This window comes from Ruditapes philippinarum, unplaced genomic scaffold (assembly GCF_026571515.1).
Source record: "Ruditapes philippinarum isolate M1 unplaced genomic scaffold, ASM2657151v2 ctg4250_1_1_1_1, whole genome shotgun sequence".
Taxonomy (NCBI): domain Eukaryota; kingdom Metazoa; phylum Mollusca; class Bivalvia; order Venerida; family Veneridae; genus Ruditapes; species Ruditapes philippinarum.
The window spans coordinates 135877-145871 of record NW_026855245.1 but is presented as its reverse complement, the minus strand read 5'-3'; the positions used below and the strand labels follow the sequence as shown (position 1 = coordinate 145871).

General features: G+C 32.2%; 1 protein-coding gene across 1 annotated transcript; it reads left to right on the top strand.

Moving 5' to 3' along the window:
• The first annotated feature begins 3880 nt into the window (after positions 1 to 3880).
• Positions 3881 to 8185, top strand: LOC132742607 (neuronal acetylcholine receptor subunit beta-3-like). The gene is made up of 4 exons (XM_060731056.1): positions 3881 to 4160; positions 4838 to 5078; positions 5407 to 5504; positions 5884 to 8185. Exons 1-4 carry the CDS (start codon positions 3958 to 3960, stop codon positions 6680 to 6682), a joined length of 1341 nt encoding a protein of 446 aa, XP_060587039.1. The 5' UTR covers positions 3881 to 3957; the 3' UTR covers positions 6683 to 8185.
• The last annotated feature ends 1810 nt before the right edge of the window (positions 8186 to 9995 follow it).

The following is a 9995-nucleotide window of genomic DNA, read 5'->3' as shown; positions in this document are numbered from 1 at the left end:
GATCCGTGCACACATGGTTTATAATTTTCATCTGATCTTTGAAATCTCGCTGTAGGAAACCTTTGTATTAAGCAATACTTAAATCCATTGATGCTTGCAGAAGATATGCTCAGGTAAAAGCTAAATACCAACCCCTTTCCCCTGCCCTATCCTGCCAGGAGTGAACCTATAATACCTGTATTTTTTACCTAGACGGACGATTAAAAAGTCAAATTTGATCCCGTTTTGTTGAATTAAACATTTTGTTTGTTTACGTTATATGAAAATTATCCAAAGACAATGATCACAACGGCTCAAAAGTAGGGGAAGTAACAATCGATTGTTAACTCCTGTTGTGACTGTTGTTTCACATCGCGGAAAACAGTTATCTTTGTTTAATATAATTAAATATTCATTAACGTTGTAATTGTCAATATTTTTTTTCCTTAACCTTATATATAAAATTATTAGAAACACGAGGGCTTATCAAAAAGTAATAGACGGTCCCAAAATGATTTGACAAAACTCACTCCCGAGCTTACGATTTTACATACATCAAACCCCAACCAATTTTAGAGATATCAAAATCCCAAATGAACGCACAAAACGTCAAAATTATAAATGCTGTTGGCTCGAATTGACTAAGACGGTACTCAAAAGTAGAAGTTACCTTCGGAAACAATGAGAAAACAAACAAAAATAATGCATAATTGCAGACTCAGTTTGAAAGTGCAACATTCCTCCAAAAACCCTAGCACATTTAATTGTGTTAAATGCAGGGTTTTTCTTCGAAAACAGGCCAACCAAGGACGGAATATGTTGAGTAAGTAGTTATGCAATACGAAAAAACGAAACATGGTACGCGAAATAAACAAATAACATTGGCATTCCTTGTTTTGTCTGAAAGCAATGACATTAGCATTTTTCTTTTTTGATCGTGGGTAAAAAACATCTGTCCCATTATATAGTTCGTTTTTATTATGAAATAAATTACAATATCGGTCACATGTGTGTTACAATATATCGTAGAGGTATTGACTGTAAGTTAAACATTTCGTTTCATAAGCAACTTTAGTCGCATAAGAGGGTTGATAATAAATTTGAACAAATTAAATACATTTTTTAAGAACTGAAGTTGTTTGACTTTTCAATTTTCAACAGTATTAATTCATATTTCATTTAAGTGATTTAGCAGTCATTTTGCTAAACCTTACCATACAAAAATAAGAAACCGTAACAAATCACCAAAACGACAAAACTGAAACAAAGATGCAAATTCGGTTTAGCAAGTTCTATGACGGTATTGTAATTTCAAACTTCCAGCCACATAATTAGACGAAAATCAACTTTATACATGTAAATGGAGAAAGTTTCATTCAAGAAGCATCCACAAATGCGTTCATACGGCATTCATCATCGTGCCATTTAAAAAAAAAGCAGCGTTAGTCCACATGTAAAAATTGCATGACCCTAAACGAGATAAACAATTGGGTAGAATGAATTAAATAAAGTTTATAAGGAATCGGAGCTTGCAGAGCCTGCATTTTATTGATTGATAAAACGTCTGGAGACAAATTTTAAAAAAGCAAACAAAATATCCTAACGGTTGTTATAAAGTGTTGAAATAGGAATATTTGAATCCATCTAAACACATTAAATAAAAGGAAGTAGAAAAATTACATACACATAATAATGTCGTTCTACACGACTTCCAAGTCGAAAACATAAAATCTACATGTGAAAGTATGGGGCGAATTTTTACAGCCACCGTCCCCATTTCATTGGACTTTGCATTTCACATATAAACATTTTGTGATTTGGAGCACTCCAAATGTATTTTTAATGTAGATTAAACCAACAAACTTTTTATAACATTTTAATAAATAAATTCAGCAAATTTCGCCTACTGATGATGGAACGTCAATTTTTAACTTTAAATAGCCAAAATCAAATCTAGAGTCTTAAACATTACCATACATTTAATATTAAAACAGGGTATCCGCAATATACTTCGTAACAAAGTAATTACAAGTACTAGATGTGTGATGTTAAAGGCGCGCATTCAAACAAATCTCAGGATGACGTGAGCAGTCGAGAAGGAAAAGTAAAGTGATCGCTTGAAAGAACACTATTTCTTTTAACTGGATTGCATTCCTTATTTTATAAAAAATGTTCACCTGTGTGGTCCAAAATCACATTACATAATTGACCATTGAATATGAACATGTTCAATAAACATTCACAGTAACGTCTTTTTTCGTCATCGAAATGCTACATCACATCACACACACTTTTATTGAAAAGCAAAACAAAATGAACAGTTATTTAGATCTTTACAGGAAATAAACGTGACTCCTCCTGGCCTGGTGGGCTAAAGCCTCTAGGTTCGATACTTTCAGTATGTGTTGGATATCTAATCGTTAATTACAATGCAAAGAGACCCTAAGTTACATACAATATGCTATTTGCTTATAATTCTGGAACAAATAGGAATGTAAGGGTAATGTTTGGCTAATGCTTTAGGCAATCTCATTAAAATCGTATTCTAACTGTCACTCTACTACCCTTCTCTAGGTAGGATCTGAGTACATCGCATTCCGCGTCGCCTCAATTTGACCTTTTGATTAGCCAATCAAATCATTGGCTTTAAAATGTTTAGGTGTAAGTCATGAATCTCCGACACCATCGGAAATTTCAATGTAAACGCTACGTAGCGAAGAGTAAAGGATCGAAAACGATGATCTGATTTTAATAAGATCGCTGCTTCAGGTAGCCAACTTCCATACATCTTAAGAATGCAGCACACACGAAAGGCACGAAGAAGGCTATATGTCTTTAAAATATGTGGGTAAGAAAAAACAACAAAAGGTTTTCACATTTTATATAACGTAATTATACGAGGATTTGTCACAGTAACAGTCACACTGTTATCGATATTGGTAAATGGTTAACCCTAGGTACTACTTATGTAAACCGTTTCAGGCTTTCTCATGCGAAATAAACCTTCTGTTTAACAATAAAACATCGGTATGTATCAATTTAAAAATTGATCAGGACTATATTTTTATTTCACGAGGGTTGTCGCAGAAGTAAAGAGACTTTTATTATAACTGCTTTATTAACACTCGTGTCGAAAATTTCTGCTTGAATATAATTTAATGTGTATCAATTTTAAAAAAGCTCTACATCGAAATTCTTTCTTTTTACAAAATCGGAGCGTTTCCAAGGTAACATGTGTGACGGTCGGCAAACTCAAAATTTTATGGCGTCAAGAGAAAATTTGCCCTCTTTAAAATAGAGAAATACAGAATCCCAAAAGAAAGCCCAACACGACTAAATTGAAAATGTTGCAGGCTCGGCCAGTGTGTCCCGATCAGCTGGCAAGCATATGTGTGTCTTCTCGTCCGTTTGGAAAATACAAAGCAAACAACCGCCGAAGAAGGCCAGTGTATCACGCACATGTGTGTCTTCTTTATGGACAGATAGGGAGAAGTTAATAGCGGAAACTCAAAAGACCTTGTCAGACCTTTATATTGGCACTTTTTACAAATAGGTCGCACGCCACAGGAAGTGTGTTCAAACTGGCGGAGACTACGTAGAGAAAGCGCTGTAGGCAAAGTCATTTATGACTTAAGTAAACTTTTTTTTGTGCGCCAGGTTTAAGACAGCGATATATGCATTTTTATGTAGAAATTTTAATATTACATGTATTTCTACGGAATTTTGGAATACTATTATAAAATATGACGATCTAGCCATGTGTTTTTATTTTTTGAGTTTACTAATGATATCTCAAATTTCAACCGTTGTCTCTTCTACTTCTGCGACAACCCTCGTAGTTTCATAAAATCTTATAAATACCGGCTTGTTCATCGATCATGTGTACGTTTTACGTCCAGGCTTCATATAGTACACACTATACACTGTTTTAGAATTGTATGGTAACTTCGTTCAAAATACATCCACAGAGGACTGGAGATGTCTAATAGACACGTCATCCTGTTCATAATTTGTAACAATCTCGTTATGATTTTTGCTCCTCCTAAAGACCCGCCAGGTACTGTCGCACCTCCAACCACAACGATGGGGATTGCAGAAACGCAAACTGAAGATAAGGGAACAGATAACGTTGGATCAGATCTGGATGGGATGAAGGCGTTATTTAATGCAACATTATCATAGTAAGATAAAGGTTTATTGTAAGATGTACAGTAATCTACTTATCTATAATATTTTAAACCATAAAAGATATTGACATTTGAAGGATTTTCGTTAAATTGAATATATTGTTGTAATGAATGTTATATTTCATTTAACAGATGTTTGTTACATTTTTTTCCGACAATGTGCAATATTGTGCGATATTTATGCAATTAAAGCAGTATTATAATGAATTGCTGTTTGAGTCTTAAATTGTTTTTAAACTATCAAATGAAGCAAGTCACCATTGGTTTATTACAAAAAACAATCTTTTATTGTGATAATATTAATACCGGCGTATCTAAATGCACATTAAACTCCAGAAGTGCTTTAATTGCTATTTTTGAGGCATTTTATTATTTGGTTGTGTAATTTATAGCTTCGTAAATGTAATCATTGGCCATTTACCTGAAGCGTGTTTTGTATGGAAGTCAAAATACTATGGTTACATTTTGCTATTTTTGCGGCAAATTATTTGAATTGTTAAAGTAAAATTCACCTTACATGCTCAAAACCATAATAGAAACATTATTATAACATTCATGTTTGCCTTTACTAATGAAGCCTTTTAAGCCCTTTAGAAAAAAACGTATGTTTTAAATAATCATTTGTATTTTATTTAAATCATTTTTGATAGTAACATTATTTGTTTCCGTAGCTATGATACAAGAATCCGGCCACGAATCGACCAATCCCTTGTTGTCAATGTAAACACTACGTTTGTGCCGCAGAGTGTACTGCATTTTGATACATCCGAACAGAAATTCTCTGTCCTCGGTTACTTCAGGATCGAATGGAAAGACGAAGTGATCACGTGGAATCCCGACGATTATGCGGGGACAAATTATATAAAAGTCCCCATTTCCGAAATATGGACTCCTAGCCTAATAATTCTTAAGGTATTCTATTCCTTTTGATCTTCGATGAATTGTGTGTCTGGTTGTTTTGTAAAAACATCGAATCGTCTACTTCTAATAAATTCTTTTAAACATACCTCTAGTAAATTCTTTTAAATGCTTAAATATATTTTGATTGTGTTACCTTTCTATTTGTCATTGTATTCGGAAAACAAGAATAGAAATAATAATTTGTTTTAAGAGTCTTTGCACAATAGCAAATTACGCCATTGCCAATATGTTTTTTTTAAAAGAACAGTACATACTGTTTTGATGTAAATTCTTTCATACCAGTTCAACGGGATTTCATTGTTGATTTTAACTTCTATAGGCCTTTGACGGTGACGGTGTTGTTGGAAATGCAAAAACAGACATTGCTAAAATCTGGTCTGACGGTTCTGTTCAATGGGTTCCAGAGAGTATATACAGGTATCTAAATCAGTATATTTGATGAGAAAACAAAACACGTTAATGCAATTGAGTGCTGATATTTTAACTTTTTTTTCTATTCGATATTACACAATTTAATGTACTGTTTATATTAAAATTACATAGACTGTTAATAAGATATATTTGTATTGTAAATTAAACACTTTGATTCATCATAGTGTCAAATGTTATTTTCATTGCAATGTCAGTTATGTTACATTTAGTTTGATATAACAAATGAATTCAACGCTACATTGTGGAGAGAGAATAATATTGAATTATCTATCAGAAACAATAAAGTAATTAACTAAATATTAACTATTATAATGACCCTGTTTTGCCCTAAAATGATTCTGTATATCTTATTTATTTTTATCAGCGTAGTTTGCAATGTGAACATCAAGTTATATCCGTTTGATCACCAATTCTGCACAGTTACATACTACGTATCTGATGAAACTATAACAACCGTTATGCTTGACCACCCTAAAAGCGTCACTCTGGACGAATACACGGAGAATTCAGCATGGAAAATAACCAGTCTCAGCAAGAGGAAGTACCTTCTGTATAACACATACCACATCGACATAGAATTTAAGCTACAGAGACGAGCTAACTTTGCAACATTTACTTTGATTATGCCTCTCCTGATGTTGGCTTTTCTTAATATCTGCGTGTTCCTTGTTCCTGTTGGGTCTGGTGAGAAAGGTTCTTTCGCAATTACAATATTCCTTTCTTACGGTATCTTCGTTACAATCGTAAGTGACACTCTACCGGACAATTCCCTTCAAATTTCCTACTTTCTTCTCTTTATCATCGTCCTGCTTTTTATGAGCGTCCTGTCTGTCGTGTACACCATCAAACAAGCTAAACTTATGTCTAGTATGGGTGACAAAGAATGCGGCATCAAATGTTTACAACCTAGAAAACCCGTGATAATGAAACCGACACCCTTTGATCCAACTAAAGGATATACGGATGACGAGAATGATCCAGCAGATTGTAAACCTGTCAGCAGAAATGACGAAGATGATGAGATATATACATGGGCAATGTTTCTGGAGAAACTCGACGTGATTCTCTTCATCATCTTCTTTGCTCTGGTACTATTAGCAACATCTGCTTTCTTCAGTCTGATGCTTCAGAGAGTAAGCGAGGATAAGTTCAGTCAAATCTAAGTTACGTCAGATATGATACAATGGGATCTATATGATATCAAAGTTTTTAATTTAAGTTTTATACCGGTATATGACACGTGTTGTGTGATTTTGTACATAAACAATCGTTTGCAGTGTTTCTTTTTATTGTGTAAAAGAGTAAGCGAGTTCAGTAAAATATAGGTGGCATTAAATGTACTCGACATGTTTTACAATGTATTTTTAGACTTTTTTTGTATATTAATCACAATGAGTACATTAATTGAACGTGGGCGGTATTAAACATTTTAAAAACATTTTAACAATAAAACAAGCAGTCATGATGACTTCAATGTGAATTCTAGTTGTGCTATATGATTAATTGTTCTGCTAGTTGGTCTTAAAGACTTCGCCGCCTACGAATCTTTTTCACATAGGATATTTTAGATGACCTATTAAAATGACATTTTCCTTATTGTTTTGCTGCCAAGATAAGTTTAACAAGCAGTTAATTTCAAAAGATGCAATATCATTACAAATATTGATCAATGATTTATGAAGAAATTGACAAACATAAAATGTTTAAACAATCTCACTCATAAAAATATCGCCTAACTCTGTTTTAATGTTTCCGATACAATACGAACAATATATATTAGAATTTGCCGTTATCCAGGTGAATAATTCATTACTTTTGAATAGTAAAATATTATTTGAATATTATTTTGGAAAGATCTATAATAGTGATTAAAATTTACATTCACAATTTACACTTTAATGGGCATAGTGTCACTGTAACATTCGCCAAATAAAATTTAACGTGATTAGAACATTCGAAAATTGTAGCTTACATGTGCACATTGTCATAAATTTGATATTGTTTGGTATTTTTTTTATATATTTTTTATTTCGATTTAGAATTTTTCAATACGTATTTCGTTATTTTCTGTTCATTTATTGTTTTATACAGATCGTTTATAAAATTACTTGGACTTATTATGACTGTTCAGTCAATTTTAATGTCACAAGGTTGGCATGTAATTAGGTTGTAATACTTAAAGCTTGTTATATTGTGAGTACCAAAATAGACCCAAAATAGAAAATCTATCAAAAATAATAACATTTGACCGTATATGTTTTTATTTGAAGCGACGATTTTATACATGTAATTGCAAAAATCAATGCGCACATTATGTAAATAATTTTCAACCGCCTGAATTTTTGCCAGAATTTAAAACACAAAACATGTAGCTTATTATTCTCAAATGGAATTTGAATGTTATTATTCAAGTATTGAAACAGATTTACAAAAGGTTTAAATACGAAAAGATAACATAACACAATATACTATTTTCTGAACTTCTTATTAAAAAAATTAAGAATAAAAAGAATAAATAATGGAAACTATTTTTAGAATAATTATACATTTTTTGTACTAAAGATCATATAATTATACTATCTCTACCCGGCCGGCCGTACGTTTATGGCGAATTTTAAGTTAATTTTGAAAGACAAACCATATGGTTAGTCAAACAAGGAGTGCAATTGTACATCTAAAACACTTTCCTTTGCCAAGTTTTGACAACCTTCCTTTTGCAATAATTCAAAATTGATAGCATTGAATGAAAATTAATATTACTAAAAATCCTTTGTTTTTTTCTGAAAATAAAAGCAATAAATCTATCATTTTTATACAAAATAATCTGTTCTTGCTCCCTTATTTTTTTTCCAAATGTTTTCAATTTTTTATATATTAATTCATGTTTCGTTATAGTTTAAAAAACAATTACATTGGCCAATTATCTGAAACTATTTTCAGCTTTATTGCATTTTTGCAATACATTTAGTTATAGTGCTTTTGTATTTTGTGTGGAAGTCAAAATACCAGTTTGTTTACACTTTGCTACTTTTATTATAAATTATTTCAAAATACATACTCCTTTTTAAAGTAATGTTTATATTACATGCTCAAATACCATTATTTAGATGTTATATAAACTCATTATAATTGTTCTTTAAAACACTAAAATATGTATTTATTTCTAAGACAGAAAATGCCTTTATATTTTAAAACATTGAAATTAAAATATTTGTGAGGTTCAGACTTTGAAAGCTACATAACGCTCAATAGATTATCAAATTAATGCATACTTTAAAATTAAACATTATATTATAATACAGGATATGAAGACAAAATAAGTTAAAGGTAATTTTGTTACATTAAGTCATATATTAAACAGACATGATGCATATTTCTTCGTGTCAAATATAGATTTATTAGCTTTTATATTTCAAAAGGTTGATAATTACAATGACGTTTCAACAATAAATGATAATGGCAAATATTTTCGATAAATATTTACAGCATAATGCCGCTGTAGTTATCTGTATTAGAGATACATGTATATCTTTTTAAATAAAGGTGGTAGTTTAAGTAGCTGTAATTTGTGTCATATATGAAGTTTCCTTTCACCATAATAGAAGTATTTCGGGGTACATTTCTAGTTATGTTGTTGATAACTGTTAAACATTGAAAATGTTGGCAAAGTTCGTATGTTTAGAGGTAGATTGTTTCACTCAGGTATGGCAGTTGGGAAAAAAATAATGTAGTTGATATACGGCTTTTGTCATTTGAGTTCCTTAAGTTGTAGCGCGTGTTTGTTGGATCAGGTAGAGGTGAAGCCAGGTATTCAGGTGCTACATTGTATGTCGTATTTAATTTTGTAAAACAAAACAAGTAAAATGGTTTCCTGCGGTGAACATTTTAATGATATAAAGATATTTGATTTAACTATTTTCAACATTATTTGGGGGAGGGGGATAAATAAACGTTTGTAACAGGAACATAGTTGACTATTGGAACAATATAGAAGAAGGTCTTTGGAAACTGTATGTGACCGTTGAAGACCGGAGAAGGTCGAACATAAAACAATTATTTCTTTTTAAGAAAATGATTAAATAGCCCTACCATTAACCGGTTTAAACTCCCCAGCAGTCATTATTATGCTGCTGACCGTTCCAAGGCGGCGCCCCACTGTGTTCCTCAGATGTATGTCTTATGTTGTTTCATACTGTTTTGGTGACACTTTTGCTTGTGTCCCTTGTTGTTTTCTCGTCTACGGTAAGTATCTTCCCCATTGCCTCTAGTTTTTATTTCTTTGATTACTCCCCACCCCCTCCCCCCGGTCTCCTGTCCCCTTCCCCTTTGTGGGCCTATTTTTATTTTCTTTAAATTCCTAATCAGTTACAATTTAATTATCATTTAATGATTAACCTGTCCGTGCTCTGTCTTTGCCCTGTTTTTGTTTGGGGTCCCCCTGGGCTCCTTGCCATTGGTTCTTGTTGCTGGGTCATG